This window comes from Eptesicus fuscus, chromosome 14 (genome assembly GCF_027574615.1).
Source record: "Eptesicus fuscus isolate TK198812 chromosome 14, DD_ASM_mEF_20220401, whole genome shotgun sequence".
NCBI classification, from domain to species: domain Eukaryota; kingdom Metazoa; phylum Chordata; class Mammalia; order Chiroptera; family Vespertilionidae; genus Eptesicus; species Eptesicus fuscus.
The window spans coordinates 30,060,094-30,086,355 of NC_072486.1; the positions used below are offsets into that span (position 1 = coordinate 30,060,094).

Consider the following 26,262-nt stretch of genomic DNA (forward strand, 5'->3'; position numbering starts at 1 on the left):
GGCTGTCCGACTGCCCGTTTAGGCCCGATCCCTGGGATCGGGCCTAAACAGGCAGTCGGACATCCCTTGAGGGGTCCCAGATTGGAGAGGGTACAGGCTGGGCTGAGGGACAACCCCCCTCCGTGCACAAATTTCGTGCACTGGGCCTCTAGTATATATATATATATATATATATATATATATATATATATATATATTATATGATACTAATATTTAGAGACAAAACTTATAAAGGCTTTAGAAATAACATTAAACTGAAGGATCCTGAGTAATTATAAATTTGGGAAGGAAAAGTAGAAAGAAAAATTCAGAATGCATTGTTTCTAGTTCTAAGCTGTTCTATTAATGAGTAACAGAATTAACTCCATGTGATTTTGGATTCACTTTTAAGTATACCAGAAAGACCATACTGTTGGAAGTTCAACAGAAGAGGTCATATATTTTGTCTGAATTCACATGGAAAATAAAATTAAGAAAACTGTTCACATTATTCAGGCCAAAAATATTCGGCCAATCTCTGCTATCATAATTATAATAATCATCACAATCAAGAAGAGCCCTTACTGAAGCAAGAACCATATAGATATATTTAGCTTTGGAATTGGAAAAACAAAAGACTTTTTCATGTTTGACTTTAATGCATATTTTCTCCTTCTGTACAGAAAATTTCCCTTTTAAATGAAACTGATTTCATTTAAAAGGGAAATTGTACACTCAGCTCCACTTAAAATTCAGGTAAGTTTCAAAATATTTAGTGCCAAAATAAATCTTTACACAGAAATATTTCAATACTATCCAAGGAAGCAGTATTACCAAGTCTACAACAAATTTAATTATTTCAATATCTTCCAAAGTGGGTAGCATGTACAAAATTCAGCACAACATTAATAAGTTTGGGTCAAAGGGAATTTGGAAAATACTGCTAAATCAGCTTACCATGAGATCTCAGATCTTTTAATATCCAGATATGTTACCAACCTATGCATTAAATATACAGAAGCACATGTTTAAATAGCCACAAGATGGGGAGGGTATCCAGGCAGAGGGAGAATTATGAGCCAAGATGAGCAGGTGGAAAAGCATAAGGCATCTTTTGGGAAATTGTGGAGTTGCACGAGATAAATCTGGACATGGAAGCAAGAATCAGACTGTGTTCTGACTCCTTAAAAACTCAGTCACTACCCATTGAAGATTTCCAAGTAGGGGAGTGCCAATATAAATGTGGTCATTTGGGAAGAGTACTCTGGCCACAAATAAAAAGGTTGGTTTGGAGCAGAAGAAATACTGGAAGCAGGAAATCCAGTCAGAAGGCCCATACAAATGTTCAAGAGTGAGATTAAATATAAGTGATAAAAGAGAATGCAAAATAAAGAATGAAAGCAAGACCTATTGCAAAATAAGAATGAGAGGAATGAGATGCAGTTTCAAAGTTATCTTAAAGAGCTCACCAAGAAAGTGATGGTGACTTTAGTGGCCACAGTGAACATTTTGCAGTTTCTCTCTAAATGGATCATGCTTTCTAACTGCCCCCAAGGCTTGGTTATATGTTTTTTTGATGACATGGTTAACTTCTATTCATTCTTTAAGAAGTCCAGTTCACTTGTCATCTCTTCTTTTTAAAATCACTTTTGTATGCTCTCTTAGTATCCTAGGTATACAATATCTAGTACAGGCAAATCAACATATTTTAAAGATATATTAACATGTGTGTCTCTCCTCAGATTATGGACTCCCTGAATTTATGGAGCAAATTTGTCCATGTTACAGGCATCCAAATTGGAAAGGAAGAAGTAAAACTGTCATTGTTGGCAGAAGACATGATACTGTATAATGAGTATCCTAAAGACTCCACAACACACACACACACACACACACACACACACACATCATTGTGGGGATTTACAGAAATAAGTGATTAAGGAGAGCTCATGGGATAGCAATATTGTTTTAATTTTTGTTGATTGTATTGGGGTCACATTGGTTAATAGAATTGTCTGTGTGTTAAGTATATCTATACTAATAAAAGGGTAATATACTAATTAGACTGGGCAACCTTCTGGACATCCTTCCGGACAAAGCCATGGTGGCAGGGCTGAGGCAGAGGCAGTTAGGGGTGATCAGGCCAGGAGGGGAGGGCAGTTGGGGGTGAGCAGGCTGGCGGGGGGGGCAGTTGGGGGTGATCAGGCCAGTTGTGGGGGGCAGTTGGGGGCAAGCAGGCTGGCGGGAGGGGGCACTTGGGGGCGAGCAGGTCAGCAGGCAGAGTGGTTAGGGGTGGGCAGGCAGGCAGGCAGGCAGTGAGCAGTTAGGAGCCAGTGGTCCTGGATTGTGAGAGGGATGTCTGACAGGGATTGGGCCTAAACCAGCAGTCGGACATCCCCCAAGGGGGTCCCAGATTGGAAAGGGTGCAGGCCGGGCTGAGGGGTACCTTCCTCCTGTCCTGTGCACAAATTTCGTGCACCGGGCCACTAGTAATTCTATAACACATCACCTGTATTTTGTACTGTGTGTTCACCTACCAAAATGAAGTCTCCTTCTGCCACCATTTACCTTCTTCTTCCTCACCCCACCACTTTGACCTTTTGGTGTTGAACTCCTGGGGTTCTGGGTGGCCAGGAGCTTTTCCATTATAAAATAACTTCAAAGGCAGTCACTTACTGGCGAGGTAATTTCTGACTTTGGGATAAGGCATCAATGGAACCAATCCAGATAAGGGATTCTCATTGTTGTATAACCAAAGACTGACAGCTGGTGTTCAATCTTTTCCCTTTAAGGCTCATGGGTTAGCAGCTTTGTAGATAAGGGCAATACTGATCACAAACCTGGCTGCATTTACACAAACTGTAATGTTAGCCCATTCCCTCCTGCCTTAATCCTGGTACTTACTTCTCTCCCTTACTGATAAATGTCCTATGTGGCGTTTTTTGGTTGTTGTTGTTTTGTTTTGTTTTGTTTTTTACAGAATAGGGAACTTTCATCTGCATTAAACACCTGGTCAGGAAAATATCCTTTTTATCAATGATTTTCTTAATTTCATCTGGGAACTCATCAGCTTCCTCTTGGTTGGCAGAAGCTGATTTTCTTGTTATCTTGACATTTTTAAAGCCAACACTCTTTCTAAAATTATCAAACGATTGTTTGCTGGCATAAAGTTCTCCAGATTTATAACCTTTAATATTCCTTTTGCCTTAAGTTGTCATATAATGACTTTGTTGTTTTTTTTCTAATCATATTTGAGTCTATACGTATGCTTTGCTTATAGCAACCCTGCACCCACATAAAAACTGAATTTTTATATGAGGTAAAAAGGTATTTTGCAAAAAGTGCAAGGTCACACCTGCTGGCATAGTTGCTGTGAGGGCTTCATAATTTTTTCTTTTTTATAGTGGTCCTTATGCTGGGTTCATTTATCTTGAAATGGTGGACAACAGCAACTGCAGACCTCAATCTATGTTACATACCAAGCAATTAAAAAATGTATTGCAATATCAAGACTTTTCTCTGCTTCTTGGGAGTATTTTCAGAACCATTAGGGGCACTTTGCATGGGTCCTCTGGTGTTACTCAAGGTTTACAGCATTGCACTAAACATGATGAAAAACACGGGAGAACCACAAGAGATCCCTTTTTACTATGTACACCATTTACCGGGGAGAACTACTCACGCAGAGATGACTAACGTCATAAGGCGATTTAAGCACATACTGGAGACACATGTGTCTACCACAATAGCATCAGGAGGAGGCTACAAAATTATTATAGCAGTACACCATATGTACTATAGTTATATTTTTGCAGTTATGATTTAATACTGCATATTTTCAATTGTTTACATTCTCTTAACTGTGAATGACTCCCTATATGGTCTGTGTTTTGTGCATACGTTTTGATAACTTTTAACTTTTTTTTTCCATTTTACTTGTAACTTTTTATAATAGATTTATACCTATTTTATGATAGCAATGATAAAATAGACAGGTATCTATATATATTTTATAGATTTATGACATATATTTCTCTTAATTTTTCTGATATTTCTAGGCTACATGGGTCATTTGTAAGTATTTTTTCAAATTGTTGCCAATCTCCAAAAAATTCTCTAGTGTATTTATTTTTTTAAGCCTGCATGTAATTGGAACTGCTCAGCTCAAACCAATGTTGTTCAAGGGTCAACTGTTTATTAAAAGAAACTTAAAGACATGTCAATCCAAAGTGTAGATATTTTTGGATCCTGATTTCAACTGACCCAAATTCATATGTCATTTATGAGACAACCAAGAAAACAATACCCTAACTGATATAAAAAGATTACTGTTAATTTTTATATGTGATAATGACTATGTTGTTTAAGTATCATTATATATCTTGAAATACTTTTAAATGAAAAGATATGATGCCTAGAATTTTCTTCAAAATAGTGCCTGGTGGTTGGAGGGGAGGGAGGATGAATGGTGGTGGAAAATGAAAGAACATTTATTATTATTGGAGTTGGATGGTAGTTTGTTTTTCTATGTTTGAAAATTTCCAATTTATATTATTTTAAAACTAGAGGCCCAGTGCATGATTGAATCATGCACGTGTAGGGTCCCCTACACGCTTTCGCTTTTCGCAGTGGAGCTGGGTGCCTGTCCGCTGGTGCACCAGGCCTTTCAGAAGCCTCCAGCTCGGCGGAGGCTTCTGAAAGGCCTGGTGCCGGAGCAGACAGGCACCCAGCTCCCCCGCTTTTGATGGTCCGCAGCCGCTGAGGGGGGGTACCCTGCTGTTAAGTCCCGCCCCCTGCGCCTTTCAACGGCCGCTGAGGGGGGCTGCTGCGGACACCTGGCTACCCTGCCGTTGAGAGGCGCAGCAGAGGCGCAGCTGGGTGTCCGCGGCAGGCCCCCTCAGCGGCCATTGAGAGGCGCAGGGGGTGGGAGTCCCGCCCCCTGCGCCTCTCAACAGCAGGGTAGCCCCCCTCAGTGGCAGCGGATCCGTGCCTCTCAACGGCCGGATAGGCCACCCCGAGTCCCGCCCCCCAGCCTCCCGCCGCCCAATCGTGGGCGTAGCGGAGTGATGGTAATTTACATGTTACTCTATTATTAGATAGGATGCTTGTTCCTGGGTCCTATCTCAGAGATATTGAATTAGGGTATCTGAGAATCTAGGAATCTGGATTATTAACAAGTTCCAAAGTGATTGTTACGCACACTAAGATTTGGAAATCACAATTCTAAAATAATTTATACCATTGTCCTTGCTCTTTTCCCTGAAATTCAGTCAATTGCATACACATGCCATATCTTTAAAGACAGAAACTATCTTCCATCTCCCAAGGCCAGACATTTGATATGCACCCAGTAACTATTAGTGATCGTAGTCAGGTTATTTATTGTTGTTCACTGTGCATAAATATTTTAGGTCTAGATTATACAAAACTTACTCACATATTCCAATATCTGGTCCATTTGATATCAGGAGTATGCACCTTCTCACAGCTGTGAGCAATAATCCTTTGGCCATGTGGAATTTCTTTCTTAATGGTCCTAACACTCCTAATTTCTAAATGCCAATATTCCCATACCTCATGCAGCAAAGATAAAATCTAATAGGATGGAGACATTAGCTCCCTCTTTCACAGACAGATTAAAATAGAGAATATTAGCAGCCACGTATAGGATCTACACTATTGCACACACAAAAAGTGTGCACACACACATACACACAGACTCTGAAAATGAAAATGTTTCCATCTGCCATTGCCACTCAGCTTTGCCTGAGTTTTTGTTTCTTTGCAATGGTTCATTTATAAAACAACTTTTTTGACTCTCCTATTAGAGTATTCTTGGGAAAATGTAACCTTTTCTTCAGAATGTTTTTCCCAGCCCGTGCCCCCGCCCCCATCCAAGACCTACTATTCCATATACCTCACCTTGGAACTCCTGAAAGAGTATAACAGATTCTGTCCTATTCTGCCTAGTGTTGTAGTTCTATCACTAGATAGGTGCTTTTGAATATGACACTATTATATTGGGTTCTGGTTTCCTCCTATACAGAATTATAAGAAAAACACACAAAACTATAGGCCCAGCGCACAAAATCGTGCAGGTGGGGTCCCTAAGGCCTAGGCTTCTGTGATCAGTGCCATCTTCTGCCTGTTCGCCAGTCCCCAGGTCGAATGCCACCTCCGTCGCCAAGCTGTCAGGCCATTGGGATCCCCAGCTCATCCCTGGCTGCTCGGGGGCTCAGGCCAGCAGGGAAGCAGGTGCCGGTGACTTCACCTCCATGCACAAGTGCTGGGCTGGTCGCTGATGGAATGTGCTGCCCGCTTGGGGCCGCTCATGCAGGCGCCACCGCCACTGCTGCTGCTGATGCCACTGCCGCTGCCACTGCTGCTGGGGCTTGAGTGCAGACAGAAGCTGTGGGGCACGCCCACGACCTCCCCGCCCTGGTGTGAGGGGCCCCAAGTGGGCAGCACCTTCCATAGTGGCTGGCCCAGTGCATGCGCATGGAGGTGAAGTCGCTGGCGACTGCTTTCTCGCAGGCCTGAGCCCCCAAGCAGCCAGGGATGAGCTGGTGATCCCAAGGGCCTGAAAGCCAGCCCAGTCCACCCACCACCCACCCCAATTCCCCCGTTCACCATCGCTGATCCATCAGAGCATGCAGGCCGTGGGGAGGGAACAACAGGTCAGCTGTTCAGCCTGCTTGCCAGTCCCCAGTCCCATCCCACCCCACTTGCGGGCCTGTGGAGAGGGACTGAGAGGTGCTTAATGCACCTCATGGTGACCAGTCGTTTGGTTGTCATGGACACTGGCTATATATATATCTATCTATCTATCTATCTATCTATCTATCTATCTATATCTATCTATATACAGCCAGTCTACTTTAGGATCATCTCTAAGTTCACCTATGGTTTTATGCTACTTCTAGGAAAATGTATTTCACTAATATTTAAACACAAAACACAACCTTTCACAGAAAAGGAAGATATAAAATGGTTTCACCTCAGCTTCTTAGACAATAATAAATAAGCTCAAATGGGTACATTCTGTTCTGAAGGAATAAATCCAGGAATATGAAGGATTTCTTCTCACTCTCGCTTACCTGCTTATGAGCGTGATCATAAGAATTAATATGATTATCAAATTCCTGGTGTTTGTGATACTGCTTGTCACATAATTCACAGTAGAAGTTTGCCTTTACATCCTCCAGGGCCTTTGCCGTGGACTTCTCCTTTTCTGGAAAATCCTAAATTAAAAAAAAGCAAAAAAGTGTTGGTTATATTTCTCTCTAATAACATAACCAGATATCGTATTATTCAAGTTGGTATTTTGTTTTACTGTGACTGACATACTATAGTTAGGCTCATTGTGTTTTGGAAACTCATGGCAATGGAGAAGTAACTTTCAGTTCAGCCTTATCCCTAAGTTATCAATAAACGCATAATGAACTATCCCCAAGGAGCCCTCAGCTGAATCCTGGTCATTACTCATCCCCTTCTTGCCACCTGTTTCCAGCTCATGCTTCTGCTAACTCACCTACCTGGAATAATCAGCACTGTTTCTTCCACCTGCTCAATGACCCCTCTCAAACACTACAAGGCCTCTCTACTACAGTATTTTATTGGGACATTAATTACATTGTGTTATAGCATTCCCTTATGTGTCATGTATTTTAGCCTCACTGTTGGGACTTGCTGTTCTCACGGTACATACTGCTTTTCCTACTTTATTAAAGTAATGAGCGTGTACTCCTTTCCCAATACCCAGCCCTTTGCCCCCCGGGGAGCCTCTGCATGGCTTTTGCAGGAGAAGGTCTCCATTATGGTGCTTATTACCAGACACATCTCTGATCATTCCCACTCGTCTCCCTCACAGACATTTCTTTTCTACATATTACCCCTTATATTTTTGTGTGGCACACCATTTCATCTTTAGCCCTTGGTGACCTCCATTCACACTATGGCTACAGCCTTATTTGTCCATAATCTCTAACTCCAGCCTAAGCTTCTTCCACAAGCCTTAGTTCCTGAGAGACATCACTAAGGGTTTGTCACATTTTTAAGACTCTTACCATTACAATTTAGACTATGCTTTGTTGCAAACAGAGCTTTGACCACATCATTCCCCTGCTTAAAATCCTTTTGAATTTCTCATTGCCTATAAAATAATAGTGATGGATATTTATTGAGCATAAACTTTGCACAAGGTATTAGGCTAAGTATGTGAATTACCACATGTATTCTTCACAAAAACCCTATAAAATAAGTTTTATTTAAATATACACTTTACAGATGCATCAACCAACACTTACAGAGATTACACATTGGTGATCACTGAGTAAGTGGAGAGGGAAATTTGAATTAAAATAATCTATCCCTATTTCCCATGGTATAAGCAGCTGAGCTTTACCATCTCCCTTTAAGGTCAATCCCCTTATTATACCTCACAAGCTCCTTCCTGTAGCATTTGTGTTATCTTGTATCAATTCATGCTCCCATATTACCCTTTTTAATTCAATGACTAGACATACCATAAAATAGTAAATAATCTGTTTTCATGTCTGTTGCTCCCATAAATCCTTTGGTGGCAGGAACTGTTTTATTCATTATTGTGTCCACGATGTGCACATATTGTCTAGCCCAGAATAGATGTTTATTTAATATGCATTATGTAAATCAATAGATCATGGTGGCTTACATATTTATGTCTCATATCTTTCTGCAAGTTCTTCTCTATTATCCCATGCCATAAAGGAATGATTGACCCATGGAGAAACAAAAAATATGTATAAAAATGAATAACAAAATAAAGGATGGGTTTTTGGCTTTGTTTCTCCAAAATGGCTAACCCTCTATAAAAAGAAATGAGGCCATAAACCTAAATCATAGGAGCATCACTGGCCAGACAAGAAAGTAAGCACAAAAATTTAGGCAATTTCTCATAGGGTTGGGTGAAGCAATGGGGAAATTAATTAGTTGTGACATGGGAAAATAATAATTCAAGTCCAAATATAAGAGGCTAAACATATAGTAAAGAGCAGGAAAGACATGTATACCATTAAGAAACAACAAAGCTAGAGCAAATATTTGGATTGCCTATGTAAAACAGCTGAAGTACGAATTTGGTTAAATTTTAGCTAATGTGGTGGGGAATAAAAGCTATTGGACAGGATGTATCCACTGATAACATTGACTCTAATTTCAGGATTAAAACCCAGTTACTCAAAGAACTTGGATAATAGCCTGCTAGTATGGTCACTGTTGAGAATTGAGGCAGGATTATAGCATTGAAGTAGAGCTAAGGCTTAGAACCAAAGGAAACCATTATTTCTCACTAGGATTTTTTAAATGCCCTTTCTTAGTACAATTTCAGGGATTGGATTGGAATGATTAACTACTTTGGTTTACCCATAGTTCTTACTGTATTATGACCTTAGAACAACAGCCTTAGAAAACTGCCAGTGTGCCTTAGATATTGAGCAACTCTACTTCAGTGCTTAAACATGCCTCAGCTTTATGAACAGGGTGTGGGGCAGGAGTCATAACTGAGAATTTAATATGTGATTAAAATGGATTTTTCTATTATTCCAGATTATATAGAGGATTTTATGATAATAGCTCAATGGCCAGGAGTGAAGCTTCTTCAGTTACTCTTGGTATCTTCATCTAAACATCTTCTATTTCTAAAACAAACTTTAATTATGACATTACATGTCTTTCAATGAAAAATGTTATAATTATAAGAGTTATACCAATATTTTAGTCGTATACCATCTCATCTGAATGTTCACATATTTTGCAAAGTCATCAGACTAAATTACATCCCTCATTTCTTAATTTTTCTTGGTAGGAATAAGAACATTCCCAGGGCATATCCCATTTCATTTATTAAGAGAGAAAGAGTGCACAGGTGGGGTACAAATGCCACTAGCAAAACATAGAGTTAACTATCTAGTGCATCCATCTAAACCAGAAGAGCATAAAGCCAACAGCACTGGGAATAAGAAATGGGGGAGCTGAGACCTGTGGGTAGAAATATCAGGCAGAGGAGAATACATGCCAAGACTTGGGTAGGGTCAGAGGAATCAAATTGGAAAATAAATAAGTGATTCCTTAAAAATCTTTGGCAAAACCTGAAAACTGAAATTAGGGCTAGAGCTGAATAAAAGAAGAATAACCCAAAAGGCCCATGATACTACTCAATATGAAGTAGGCATGAAATTGGACCGTCTATGGAGATGGAGCTAAGTTGAATCAGCTCTATATAACAGAAGGCTGGAGGGTAAGGTCTCAGACTAGTACAAGTCTAAAGCTATCATTTAGCAAAAAGGGAAAATGATCTTAGTAATAATATGACATATAAAATCAGGTCAGTGGTAAAGCAGGGCACCCTTTCCATTGTGTTATGTTGCCTCATCCTCCCAACCATTCATCCATCCATCTAATTATACATTCATCCATCTAACCAGTAAGCAGTCATACATTCAAGGATCTCTTGTTGAGAAATTTCTGGATGTCAATTTCTTTCTGGGTCTTGACCTCAACATTTAAAGTCTAGCATTGGATAATTACATGTAAAGAGGTAAACACTGTAAATTGTGATAGAGTGATAACTATGTTACTATAGAGTTTACCTAGTTCATACTAGTCAAGACTACTTTTTTTTTAATATTCCACAAAAAAAACCCACAGCTAAACAAACAAAAAACTCATATAGGCAAACAACAGATCATTGGTTATGATAAGGGAAGTGGAGTTGACAGGAGAAAAAATGAGTAAAGAGGGTCAATTGTGTGGTGATAGATGGAAACTAGATTCTAGGAGGTGAGCTTGATGTAATATACACATATGTCAAATTATAATTTTTCACACCTGAAACTTATATAATGTTACAAGCCAGTGTTAGCACAACAAAAATAAAACAAAATACAATAAATTTAAAATAATTGGAAGAAAAATTAATGTTTTCCCCCTTTCTGTTTCTTTTCTTCATAGCATCAGATACAGTTAAGCACTCAGAATTTCTTGCCTTTTTGTTGAATAACAGGATACTTTTACTGGTCAAATAAAATTGAAGGCAAATGAAGGTGAAATTTGTTTTCTTAAGTAATTACATAATCTTTAAATATATTTAGAGATATGGAGTAAATATAAAAGGAGTAAAAATATCCACCTATTCTCAATATCAGTAAATTTAAAAATAAGAAAAAAAATTGATGATTCAGAATAATACAGCAGACATAAAAAATATTATCATCACTGATTTGCTGGTTATTCAAATTTTTCTTCTAATATTTTGCCTATGAAGAGGAGGAATCTTACTTAACAGAAAAAATAGCACTTAAAATATAAAACTTCTTATTAACCATCCTCAATGATTCATTAAAAGGTTGAAAATGAATTATAAATTGAACATGACTGATATTTTAATAAGAGTCATTTAAAAACATTAGGTATTGCCAGTGGGCCTTTTATGTTGCGCTTCAGTAAGAATTCTGTAGTCGTTAATTACTTTTCATAATTAATATTTTTAGTGCAAGGAGAGAAAATGTATTTTTTCACACTAAGAATTTTACATTCATGCACACAATAGGTGCATCTGTAAAGTGTCAAGTATTCTGACTAGATTAACATGTTTATTTAGAAATAGATGTTTATGTCAAATTATTTTTATTATTGTAATGATACTTACACACTTATAACTACTGAGCTCTCATTATAATCCAGAAATCAGCCAAGCATTTCATACATCTTAACTCCCTTAATCCTCCCACTAACCTTATGATGTATTATTTATTATCCCATATAAAGATATAGAAGACAAGGTACCAACAGATTTGGAAACACGATTGATGTTGAAGAGCAGAGACTGAACTGAGACTCAGATCTGCCTGACTTCAGAGGTATTAGTCACTATGCTCACAGCTGCCCCAATTACTTAGGCTTTACCCAGACACCACATAATTCTGAGCTGCCTCTGCTAACTTTTATGTAGATTTAGGACGATACAGAACCCCAACTCCCAGAGAATGGTAGAGGAATAATTATAATTTTAAAAATCTACAAAGCTCTTGGAGCTGAGAGATGTGCACTAGGAAAATACAAGGTGGTAGTCTTGTTTCTACTGGTTGTGAATATGTGCCCTGATTCTTAAAAAGGAAGAGGAAAAATCAATTCCTGTTCTTCATATCTCCTTGATGGTAATACCAGCTCGGAGCTTTGAGGATTGAATTCATATTCTTTGCCTGAAAACTCACATTTGACCTTTCACTGTTATGTGTAAAAGATTGCTTTAAGAATTCTAATGTTCTCTAGCCTGTTCTATTATATTGGCCCTAAATAAAACCCTGCCGAAGAGAGAATATTTTCCCTCATCTCCAGTGATCAAGTGGCTGTGGCTGAATCAGAGAACTATTTTGGTCTCCATTGTTTTCCTGTTGTCTCTATAAGAGATTAGGAAAGAAAAAACTCTTTTTAGAAGGTTTTATTCATTTTATTTTTGTGATAGAAAAAAAGTTAGTCTTTGAAGACTAAGTAGCTCAAATAACAGCCTTTATCTTATAGAAGTTTTAAACTCTCAAGGTTTCAGTTACCTCCGTATGAATTACGGGAAATAATGAGTAGCTTGCAGGCTTGTTGTGAGTATAAAATAAGATCATAGTAAAAAGCAGCATATGTGTGTGTGTGATATTAGAAAATTATTTAAACTAATGCCATTCTCCCATGAGTCTACAATGCAACAGTCATTTTCCAATGAAAATTTGAGCACATGAGAGGGGCCCTTATCATCTCTGGCCACCATCTCATATAAAAGCAAAGTCCCTGCTAGGAAACTTGGAATTTGGTTCACATCATTAGGATTTTCAGATGTTTTTGTCCCAATCATTTTTTTTTTTAACTTTTAGACTATTTAGGAATTTTAGGTATCTTAGGTATGTAATTAATGTTAATATTACTAATATTGATTTCCCTAAAAATATAACTGTCTTCTTTTATTGAAAGAAGAATTTTTGCATTCTATAGCATCTAGCAGGATACTTATTATTTAGAAGAAACTTAATAGATATTTGTTGAATAAATAACATCAATGAATAAAAAAGCAGAGAATGCCTTTCCCACCACATAAAAGATAGCTTGGCCTATCCTGGCAGTGTTAAGACATAACATGGAGCTGTTAGATTTTTAGAACCATCTTGTTTTTAAAAACAAACAAACAAAAAAAATGTATCTTCTAAAGTCTAGGGAGTTTCTTGAAAAATCTTAAAATAATGGAGGGTGGCAATTGTGTCCAGCAAAGTTAATCTGTTTATGTATATATTTTTACTGTTTCATTGTTTGTTAAAGAAGAACTCTGAAAACCAATCCATGACCTTTATAAACTTGTACAATGCAGCATGTATATTTGATCAATAAGCAATATGGAAATTATAACTTCCCCTATTTTCTTTCATGAAAATTAATTAAGCATAATTAAGCAATATTATGATAGCTACTGCTGTGATTATCTTAGCATGTACCAGGGACTTCCTTATATACTTTCAAAAGTGCTTTTATGGTAGAAGAGCTATACATTGATTTATGCTGAGGAAGATTTGGTGGCATAGAATGATGATGAAAGTGGTTCTACTGGAAATGCATGTGTTTTCAAAAATAGTCTCTGTTCCAATGAAGCCAAATAGGAAACTTCTCCAAAATAAGCAGATATACAAGCAAACTTTAAATATTTAATTGTTACCTCATGAACAGAAATGCAATCACCATTTTGGCATCTTGCCATTCACTTCTTATTCTTTTCAAATTAGAAATGATGCTGAGCTGTCCCCAAAGAATTCCACCCAGAGACAAGTTCACATATTGAATGCGGTTGTATTTATCTTCTAATCTGGACAACATGAATGGATCATTAAAAAGAAGGGGAAAGCTCCCTTTCAACTCCAGGAAGTGCTGACATCACACCTACCTGGACATTGGTGCAAAGGTCTAACTTGGGTCATGTCTTATTCCAAGTCTAGGAAACCAAACTTCATTGTCAATGAATTGTAAGGAAGATGATAGGTTATGTTAAAATGGTAAAACAAGAAACTGTATTCTGATTGTAAATCTGTGTGCAATTTAGTATTAGTCCATCAAGATGCAAGGACTGCTGTCTCTCATAGAGAACATCCCAGCCCTCGCCAGTAAAACAAGACAATATCCTTGAGTAAGGCTTAAAAATCTATGTAAATTTCCCCAGGGTCAGGGAAATAGTTGAATCCATTAAATTGTAGTCCTTGGCCTAGAGTTCATGCCCAGTATATACCCATTAATGAAAGCAGGAATCAATAAATGCAATGAGTGAAGGAATGAATACATTTGAAATCTAAATCTAACTTTTGCTTGGTTATTTATTCCATTGAAGGGGAGATAATTGGATAGTCTCAAATCTGTATGTACAATTATACATACACATAACTGTACAACTCAAGGCATGAACCTTTATGTAAACTACAGACTTTATCTAATAATAATGTATCAAAATGTTAATAATAAAAGAAGCTATGTACAAGAATTGGGAAGAATACATAGGAATTCTGTATTTCCTGTCTAATTTTTCTATAAACCTAAAAATGCTCTTAAAAATGTCTATTATTTAGAAAGTAAAAGTGTCAACTAAATCACATTTTAATAGTCCTACCTTTGTTGAACTCAAAGAAAAACAATGTATGGTATGAGACTAATCTTACCCATGTTATGTAATGCACGCATATTTGCAATCACTAGATCCACTGAAAATTGAAGGGTAAAATCTCTATATTTGAAAGAAAGATTTTGACATGTGTCTCTTGTGTGGAATATAAAATATGATTAAAAGGGGGTTCTTTCTCCTGACTGATAATTCTGTCTCATTTATAAAGGTAGTAATTACCAGCCCATCAATTCATCTCACAGTTATGTATAGCTGTAATGAATATAGATGTGTTGCATTCATCTAAATTGAATACATTTAAATGAATACATCTATTGTGCATTAGACAAGAAGTACTTTCATTTAGCCATTATTCTTGCTGTAACTACTTATTGTAAAAATGCAATTAATAATATCTGACATTTCATTTTCTAATGTAAGAGAAATCAATGAAAAATATCAGGTAACTAGGTTTTCTAGAAAGTTGTTATTGACATCTGCTCAATTAGAAATCATTTTTTTAATTCAGCATTTGTAACAGCTATGTAGGGGAGAAATGGACAGGAAGAGATGCTGGCCTAAACATTGCTCACCTTTGCTTGGTAATTGACCGCAATTATTTTACCTTCATAGATTCAAGTGATTGTCAGGTCAATTCTCATTCTTAAGCCTTCTCAGATTGTCCTGGTATTAGTCTGTACAGTTCAAGAACCATGTTTACATTCTATATGTGCTAAAACAAGTATGGAGACTCCTGAAGTGATATATCAAAATAGCATAAATCCAATGGTATTTCTATTAAAGCAGGAAAAGCAAAGCAGACAAATGCCAGAATTCTAAGGGAATTTACTGTTCTCCTGAATGTCTGTATTGTGTCTGATGAAAAGTCTGCTACATTTGGTTTACTTGTTCTATAACCAGAGATGTTTAAAAAGTGAATGTGCTCACACAGGCACTTCATTATTTCAAACTGGCTGCTGCTCCAGGCTTCTATCTGTTGAAATTCTAACAGGTAATTTACTTTCAAATTTAAAGAAAACCAGCAAATGTAAAAAAAATATGCTATACAGAAACACTGTGTCCCAAGTCTTGAGATATTAACTTCCAGCTGGGAAATGTGTCAAAGTAAGGCAAGTCTATTAAAATGGTAGTTTACTTTGAGAGAAAGGGATTCACAAATGCTATAAGTTAGAGTATGTTCATTTCAAAATCATGAAATGATGTAAAGAAAGCTTAGCTCCATTGTCATATAATGTTCAAGAATCATCTGTTACTTATATTTTGCCTATTGTTATTCTCCCGCAACTTTGCAAAACTTCTGTAACTTCAGAAAGCATAAAAAAGCAAGTCTGTATATCAGTTTTATGGTACACACTTGATTTTTGAAAACAAATTAAAAATACTTGTCAGTCACCCTGGCCACTGTGACTCAATTGGTTAGAGCAGTGGTCGGCAAACTCATTAGTCAACAGAGCCAAATATCAACAGTACAACAATTGAAATTTCTTTTGAGAGCTGAAAACCGACTTCTGCGCATGGGCCACGACGTTTCAATCGCACTGTATGTGCGCGCCCGCACGTGTTATTCTGTGGAAGAGCCACACGCAACGGGTCAAAGAGCCACATGTGGCTCACAGTTTGCCGACCACTGGGTTAGAGTGTCATCCCAAACATCGAAAGGCTGCAGGTTTGATTCCCAATCAGCGCACAGGCCTACTTTGTGGGTTCCATCCCTGGTCAGGTCACATGCAGGAGGCAACAGGTAGATCTCTCTCTCTCTCTCTCTCTCTCTCTCTCTCTCTCTCTCTCTCTCTCTCCATCCCCCTCTCTCTCAAATCTAAAATAAGCATGTCCTCACAAATCAAATCAAAACAAAACAAAACAAAAAACCTGTCAGTTGAAGCTAGAAAGCCTGATTAGCTGGAAACTGGGGCCAAAATAAATCGCAGTTAAAAAAAAATCCCTATATATTGTTAACACTAGTACCAACTCAAGCCATAATTGTGTGTGTGCATGTGTGTGTGAGTGTGTGTGTAACTAGTCTGAAAAGAGAGTCAGCTACAATCAAACAGAAGTTGTGCGTTCATTGTAAAAGAAGTGGAATAGAAAGTTAGAATCATGATACAAGCATGTCATTAGAAGGGACCCCAGAAATTCTTTGGCAAATTAAAATAAAAAACACAGTTCTTTGGTTTCCCAAGGTTGATGTAGGATAGGTAGTAAATCTGGGATGAGAATTCAAGTTATTAACTCCAACCTTTGAGACCAATGGCAGAACAATTCATTCTATTTCCTCATTTGGGAAAGGAGTGTGATCTAAGGGAATTTTGTGTCTCTGAAACTCAAGATGTATAAATGAATATTAAGAGACTTTAAGCTGATATAGCTATATAGATATTCTTTCTTAACCTATATAATCAACATCTCTTTAACAACATAATTGCAAAGTATGTTCATACTCTTAGAATGCCAGAAATATAAAAGTTTGTTTCAAACCATCTCTTATAGAAGGAGACAGAATCACACTTCATAGAGGATTCCCTCTTCCTTTTATTTCCTTAAGCTTAAAAAAAAGCATTTAGAGCTTTATGAGTCCATAGACTATTAGTTATAGGTACTTATAGTGGATTAAGCACTGAATTTAGCCAGGACTACAGACTAGTTTTAGAAAGGAGCAAGCTGCCTTCTTTTATGATATTGGAAGGATATCTGAGATGAAAAGGGGAAAAAGAAAAAGATAAAAGAATCCATACTTAAGGTATTTCATTTACAAAGAACTTTCTTATGCTTCCCTTGAAGGCATTTGGTGTAGGCCAGGGATTTAGTTGTGTTTTGAATGTTGGGACTATTCGCTGTGTTACTATACTGTGCAAGATCATAAAACACACAATTCTTGTTCCCAAGAGACTCTCAGACTACCTGCAGGGATCAAATTAATTCACAAATAAATTGAAAGTGATAAGAGAAAGGAGTATCTGACTATATGGTAGGGATTTAAAGTGCTATGTGTATTTAGAGAAGGGAAATGGCCATGCTGCTCTGTAAAATGCCTAAGCAGAACACCTAAGCATAATATATCTATTAAAATAGAGTTATATAGTCTAAATTAGTAGTTTTAGATTTGACTTGTACATATAAAATGAATGAAACTTGAAGGGCTCTTTAATTCTTGAGTTTAAGACATAAAGTACTGCTGAGAATGAATGAACCTACATTTAGTGATGAAAATAGTACAGATTATATTCTAAGTACAAAAAGCCATACAAATTTTAGAGAGGAAATGATTCCTTAGGCCCCATTTTCTCTTCTATTACAGAAGGTATTAAAAAAATTGTGTTGTTGAAAGCATTTTACATATGCCCCCCTTCCCCCTCCCCCTTTGACCCCTTCTAGCCCGTCCCCACCCCCCACCCCAGGCCTTCACCACACTATTGTCTATGTCCATGAGTTATGTATATATGTATACAAGTTCTTTGGCTGATCTATTCCCACCCACCCACCCACCTCCGCCTTCCCTCTGAGATTCGACCATCTGTTCCATGCTTCTTTGTCTCTGGATCTATTTTGTTCATCAGTTTATTTTGTTCATTAGATTCCCAATATGAGTGAGATCATGCGATATTGGTCTTTCTCTGAATGGCTTATTTCCCTTAGCATAATATTTTCCAGGTCCCACCATGCTGTCTGAGAAGGCAAGATATCCTTCTTTTTTTACTGCTGCATAGTATTCTCTTGTGTAAATGTTCGACAGCTTTTCTTTTTTTCCACCCATCTACTAATGGGCTGTTTCCAGATCTTAGCTATTGTAAATTGTGCTGCTATGAACATAGGGGTGCATACATTCTTTCTGATTGGTGCTGGTGGGAATGCAGACTGGTGCAGCCATTACAGAAGGTATTATTTGTGACCAGTAGCTAAGGTTGGAATTATGATCCTGACTATGTTGTTCCTCAGTATATTCTGTGTGATTTATTCCCAGGACATCTCTCTTGGGCTTTCTGCCTCTTGTGTCAGTGTCTTTATACAAAGTCTGAGTTCTCCTTGAATGATCAAAGCACAATTGAATACATTTAAAAATTGACATCCTCTTGGACTGACCAAAATAAGATCAGTGTTCCTCAATGGGAAACTGGGATATTTAAGGAGTACTCGTGTTTTGTAGAAAATTTAACATCCCAGCTAGAGATTTTGAAGACTAGAGCAGGATTTCAAAGGTTGGAAATAAATATTTATATTATTATTGTGTTGCTATTGCTGTGTTAGGTGCTATTAGAGTTGTATAAGATGCAGAAGGTACTGTTCCTGTACAAAAAGAATGTGTAGTTAGCTAATGGAGATAGAATATGAGGAAAACATAGAAGTACTTTACATGTACTAAAGAGTAAGAGCATTAAGGAGATACGGAGATGGAGATCAGAGTCTGAATCCCAGCTCAACCACTTGCAAACTACACAATCTTCGGTACATCTCTTAATTTATGTAAAAGAATGATCATGTCACTCTTGCAGGATGATTGTAATCCTATATAATAAAGAGATAATATGCTAATTAGACCGAACAGCAGAATGAACATCTGGATGACCTTCCAGACGAAGCCGGGGCTGTGAGGGGCTGCGAGGGCCGGCCAAGGCAGCCGGGGATGCAAGGGCCGAGCTCCTTGCACAAATATCGTGCATCGGGCCTCTAGTGATTCAATAAGCTCAAACATAAAAATCACCTAACACAACTGTTTCAAGCACCACAAAGCAGTTATATATCCAAAAAATGTATACACACTTTAATAGCTGATAGCTCAATTTTGAAAATGAAATGGATTTTAATAAGCACTGACTTTATAATTATTCAAAGTTTGCATATACATATATGCATATTATATATATGTATATATATATATGCACATTTTATATATATATGTATATATATATATGACAAATAATCTCAAGGTCACTATTTTTCATGTAGTATAAAACATATGCTAATTTGCAATATTTTTTCACCAACTGCTTTATGACTTAATTCTATAATGTCCTCATTAAAAGAAGAAAAATGTATTCTTACAAATGCTATTAATATTACAAATGCTATATATATTATAGCTCTGGATCAGACAAGACAGCCTGAGTTTAAATCAAACCTCTATTCCTTATGTGTCAGCAAATCCATCCATGTCTGTGTCCTCCTCTGCATAAGTGGAGTGTGTGATAAAAGTAACTCATAGGGCCATTGTACTGTTTATGGAAACAAATCAAATGAAATACTTGGCATAGTACCAGACTAATATTGTTATTTATTTTGTCACTTTTATATTTTCTTGGTTTTGCTTTGATTCATTCTGTTTGTACAGAGTTTAATAGCAAACACAAAAACATGCATTGGATTTGAGTGTAAAATACTGTGACAGTTAGAGACAGACATTGGGCTGCTTAGAGGAGAAGTGTCTGGGTTGGGAATGGAGACTGGAGGGAGAGTCGTTGAGGACGGTGCTGAAAAATGCTGGCTCCAATAGGGAAGGGGGAGCCGAGCCTCCCCTAGCTGACACCCAAACACTGTAAGTAAATGAAGAATGGGCCCACAAAGTCCAATGAAAAGGATTTCTTCCCACAGGGCAGAGATGTAGTTAGCTGTACCAGCTTGAGTGATGTACAACGCAGATGACAAATTTTTCTTCCTTTGGGACCTGTCTTTGTGTTGCAAACTAAAGGGGGAAAATTCAATGCAGAAACAAGCAGAAGCCTCAGCCAGACACTTCATCATGCCCCTGTGAGGGCACTAGTGCCCTTTATTGCTGACTCTTTTATTTCCCAACTCCCCATGGCACCATATTCCACATAAGTTACTTGTTAAGAAATAATGTCCTTTGCATTAAACATACATTCCCTTTCTGTAAACAGGTTCCACTTTCCCTTGCAGATGGTGAGCTGAGCTGGCTTTTTGACCCGGCCTTTAGCCTCTGTGCCTTTTGGATTTCTGCCTTTCTTCTAATTTTTTAAAGTACTTTTTCTTTCTTTCTTTCTTTTTTTTTTGCTATTGAACAAAAGCTTTTTTCATACTACTCTATAAAAATTGTGATTTGAAAGTTTACCCATTTATAACATACAGGAATCTACTTCAGAGGTTAACAACAAATGATGTTTACTCGTTCTGCAATGGCATGTATTAACTTTTATTACATTTCTGTGAAAATATCCTTTAGGTGCCATGACAAATAATCTCAAGGTCACTTTATTTCTCATGTAGTATAAAACATGTGATAATTTGCAATATTTTTTCACCAACTGCTTTATGACTTGATTCTATAATGTCCTCATTAAAAGAAGAAAAATGTATTCTTACAAATGCTATTAATATTATAAGTAATGACTCAGGGTGACTGCAAACCTGGTTCGAAATTACTTTGTACATTATGCATGTTATTAGCAGTAATGAAATGGCAAGAACAATTCTTATGGGCTCTTACTAAAAAGGCTATGTAGACCCACACTAATTATTTTGTCTATTTTAGCAAGTAAAAGTTTTAAAATGACTATTTATGTATTAGTGTATGTGTGCTAACATTCTCATACAATATTCCCCTTTAACCTGTGTTCCTTAAATCAACTCATTAGTTGATCAAGCTAGTATTATAATTAAACTTGAATTTGTAAAGGTTTCATTGTCTGTTGATGTTTCGCAATTCTTCCGTTGTCCATTTAGTTACTATTTTCATGAAAACGTGGATGGTCTAAGGTCAGTGTTCTACTCATCAATCTTTAATGACCAGATGTGTATGTGGAAACACACCAATAAGATGTCATTATTTTAAAAAAGATTTAGCTACATCTAAGCATTCAATTTGCTAATCAATTGAAGAACAATTTATTCAGACAGAAATGAAGTCATGTTTCTTCAATATTCAAAATTAAGATGTAGGAAAATTTCCACTTTCTTGTATCTCCATTTAACTAAATTAAATTTAGTTTCACCAACCTATGCATAAATTGTCTATTATAATAAGAAGGGTGGAAATCAAGAACCCATGTGTGTTCTTAAGAGCTAAATATGAATTTTAATGAGTAAATAAGTAACAAGTATATTAAGACCTAACATTCCTATTTTCTCATAAATAAAATTTCAAAATCATTTATTTCTTTTTTATCTTTTTTTTTTAAATCCTGATCTGAGGATATTTTTACATTGAATTTTAGAGAGAGTGGAAGAGAGAGGGAAAGACAGAGAGAAATGTCGATGTGAGAGAAACATATTGATTGGTTGCCTTCTGCATGTGCCCCAACCAGGGCCCTGGCCAGGGAGGTAGCCTGCAACCTAGGTACTGCCCTTGACCAGAATCAAACTGGGACCTTTTTGTCTGCAGGCAGATGCTCTATCCACTGAGCCAAACCAACTAGGGCTCCCCTTTTATCTTAATGCATAAGTTACACAAAGGAGATAACATGGGAACATTCATATGCAAACTATGATTGTGATCAGGTAGCCAAGGGATGACAAAAGGGAAAATAAATGGAAGAGCTATTATGCAGATATATTCTTTGGTAGAAAACAAATTTTCACACACACAAAAAAACTCATTAACAAATGGAAAGCTGGTGGTCTGACTAAAACTTTTACATACTGTGCTTTGTGCCTGCTTTTTATCCTCTTCTTAAACCTTCTTCTTCTCACTCAGCATAATTATTTTGAGTTTAATCCACCTTGGATATCATTTGTCCATTTTTATTGTTGTGTGGTGTCCTATTGCATGGTTATTTCATAATTGTTTATGCATTTCCCTGTTGATGGGCATCTGGGTTCTTCCCAGTGGTATTCTGAACTGGGGGACAGGTGGGAGGGTGGAAGGAGTAGAAGGAACTTATTAATGGGCAGGCACTAAGAAACATATGACAGCGATAAATATGTGAAACTATCTTAATTGTAGTGGTGATTTTATGGGTGTTTACATATGTCATATCTGATTAAACTATACACACTAAATATGTCCAATGTTAACATATTAATCTGTAGTCTTCCTAATTTATTTGATCTAATAAGAATTTTGATTGTCTGACTGTTGGGAAAAGATCTGGGCAGATATCCCAAACATAACAGCAATAATATTTTCTTCCAGTATTTAATTATTTCCTCTTTATCCTACTCTAAAAAATTAACATTATTTTCATAATTTTGCATAAATATCAAGATTGATTTTATTGCCAGATAAAGTTTTAATCACACATTTCCATTTCCCTGGGTAAGGTAAAACTTAATGTGGAAAATATGGTTGGTTGATACGCTCACTTCTAAAACATCCAATTCAGATTTCTTCCCCTGCCACTTAATTACATTTTCATACTGATTCCCATATAGCAGTGGTCGGCAAACTCATTAGTCAACACAGCCAAATATCAACAGTACAACGACTGAAATTTCTTTTGAGAGCCAAATTTTTTAAACTTAAACTTCTTCTAATGCTACTTCTTCAAAATAGACTCGCCCAGGCCATGGTATTTTGTGGAAGAGCCACACTCAAGGGGCCAAAGAGCCGCCTGTGGCTCACGAGCCGCAGTTTGCCGACCACGGCCATATAGTAATGTCTTCAGGCAATTATTTTTCAATTTTCCCATGCATCTTTGGGTCCTGGTAGTATATTAGTATATTATACCTTCATTTTATGGAGGTGGTGGAGAATGTTTAAGTTCATAATGCAAATACTACTGAAAGTTAACCAAATGATATAAAAAGAGAGAGATTGCATGAGTCATTACAGGGAGCTTATAATATTACTGAAGTGATAACAAAAGGTTCTGTTGATGAGATAGTTCATTCATACCCTGAAGGCATAACCATAACAACTAATGAATTATTTAACGTTTAGTCCAAAGCTAATTCAATAATTTGGTGGGCTATATTTCGCACTCTCAGTGTTTATGAAGCATTAACAACATTCAGGTGACAATTTTGTGTTATAAAAAGTAATTTATTTTGCTTTACAGCCACTTGGCAGTGGCTGCTGAACATCATTGCTAATCACAATGTATTACATACTTAAATTAACTGCTCACTTGCATATTTTATAGATTTGTAATAAATACTGAAAATTAAATATTGATAAAGATTTATATTAAAATTTTCAAAACTTATTTTTTGAAATACATATGATAATTTGGTATGTAAAATGAATTATTTATATATTTTATGTAAATTTTACTTATTTTTTTCTTGAAGACTGGTCCTATTTAGGTTGCTTTTTTGTTAATTTTGTGTTTAGGAAACATCTATCTTACCTAAATTGGACATATAACTTAGAAGCACCATTTGTATGAAGAAAACGCAATAACTGGTGTGAGTTCTGTTTTGAGGCAGGAGACCAGGGATACCTCAGGTCTTCACCTAGCTTCACTACCAGCTGGATGTGTGTGCCTTCCCTCACTCTGTTTTCCTGTCTTTCAAAGTGGTTTGACTTATTATTTAACCAGTCAGGGAAAGACAAATAGCACATGATGTCACTCATATGTGGAATCTAATGAACACAATAAACTGATGAATAAAATAGATCCAGAGACATAGAAGCATGGAAAAACAGACTGTGGAATTTCAGAGGGAAGGCGGAGGTGGGAGGGTGGGTGGGAAGAGAGTAACCAAAGAACTTGTATGCATCCTCGTACTAATATAACCCATGGACACAGACAACAGGGTGGTGAAGGCCTGGAGTGGGAGGTAGGGCAGAGGTGAGCTAGAAGATTTCAATGGGGGAAAAAGGAGGACATGTGTAATACTTTCAACAATAAAGATTTAACAAAAAATTAAACTATAAATTAAAAAAAGAGGGTTTGATTAAATAGACAAGTTTCTTTTAAACTCTAAGACTGTGCTTTTAAGTTTTGTGTTTTGGGGACAGGATTCTTACATATTAAAGTGTATGTTTAAGGAGAAAAAGAGTTGGTACTAGAATAATTTTTTTTTTTTTGAGAGAGAGAGAGAAAAAGGAAGGGAGAGGGAGAGAAACATTGATGTGGAAAACATTGATCAACTGCCTCCTGCATGCCCCCTGCTGGGAATCAAATCACAACCCGGGCATGAGCCCTGAGTGGGAATCAAACTAGTGACCTCTTAGTGCATGGGATGATGTTCTACCAACTGAACCATACTGGCCAGGGATGTAATAGAATATTTCTGACAAAAAATTATGAAATTGAGAGAAGAGTTTGGGGGAGAAAAGCCTGAAGTTTTTTCAGGCTTACTGGTTTCCACAATGATTTAGCCATTGATAGAATAGATGAATAGTCACTAACTTCTATAATCCTCTACCACCATAGATAAAGCCCAAAGCACAAGAAGACATTATACTAAACTAGAGGCCTAGTGCACGGATTCGTGCACCGGTAGGATCCCTTGGCCTGGCTTGTGGGCATTGGACCAAAACCAGCTCTCTGACATCCCCTGAGGGGTCCCAGATTGTGAAAGGGTGCAGGCCAGACCAAGGGACTACACTGGTGCACGATCGGGGCCGGGGAGGAACTGTTGGAAGGTTCCAGGGCTTGTCTGGCCCATCTTGTCTGGCCCTTCCTTCCCAAATGCCCAGTTCCGATTGGCCAATCCCTGTCAGTCGGAATATCTGCCCCCTGGTGGTCAGTGCACATCATAGGGACTGGTTGAAAGGTCAAACGAATGGTTGGACACTTAGCATATTAGGCTTTTATTATATAGGATGACACTGCTATACTTTCACATTTTCAATCCACTAGCCTGAAAGAATATGATGGATTGAAATTTGCAAGGTAGAGAATATTTCCTTTCAATGAAATAAGCTTCTGTGTCGTGAAACAAAAGGAAAAGATTTGGAAATTGAGATGGTCAATCCAACCACTAAAAGCTACAGTTGATTTGTTATTACCATGGTGAATGCAATGATTGGCAGAGATCTGGTTTGCATTTCAAACGTGGAGTCCCACATAGCAACATCCCAAGTCTATAATTAAGGATTAAGTAAATCTCCAAAAAATCAAAAGTCTGATATTTGAGCTTTTGCAAAAAAAAAAAAAAATGCTGAGAGTAACTTTGAAATTACATTCCAGGGCAGTCATTAAGATTGACGGATTCCATCAGATCCTGATGGAAAGATTTAGATTAGAAAGGCAGGGTCTGGAGAAGTTGGTTTGTCCCTTGAGGTCCTTGGAATGATTGTTTCCTTGGAAATTATATTGCAAACTGTCCTTACTATTTTCAAAGTGAGCCGAAGAAAAGTGATGTGCTCAGTTGCCAAACTATGTGTTTATAAATGCAACACAACTACTAAGCCACATTACTCAAGGCTCATGTAGGTGAACACATATATTGTTTTCTTTTTCTAAACATCTTTTTTAATTAAAAAGAGATTACTATGGGGGAAGTTATTTCAAAATTAAATTGCTGGCATATGGCTAATGGGAACTATTTCTCAGATATGAACAAAGTTGTTTGCCCTTTTATGAACAGAAAAGAGTTGGAATGGAGATATAACCTTTAAAAGAAATACAAATAAAGGGGGAAATGAAGTCTTAAAGTGTTTATATTTTGGTGTTTGGTTTCATGTATTTGGATATATGAGTAAAATACCTTTATTTCTTCCTGTTTTACTTTTTGCCCCTAGTTTTGGGGGTAGTTCTTATAAA

General features: G+C 37.1%; 1 protein-coding gene across 1 annotated transcript in view; it reads right to left on the minus strand.

Moving 5' to 3' along the window:
* Nucleotides 1-26,262, minus strand: part of ZNF804B (zinc finger protein 804B) — a 414,614-nt gene that overhangs the window by 79,444 nt on the left and 308,908 nt on the right. The window contains exon 2 of the mRNA XM_054726474.1: nt 7,077-7,220. Within this exon, the coding sequence (XP_054582449.1) occupies nt 7,077-7,220 (144 nt within the window). The remainder of the gene's footprint in view (nt 1-7,076; nt 7,221-26,262) is intronic.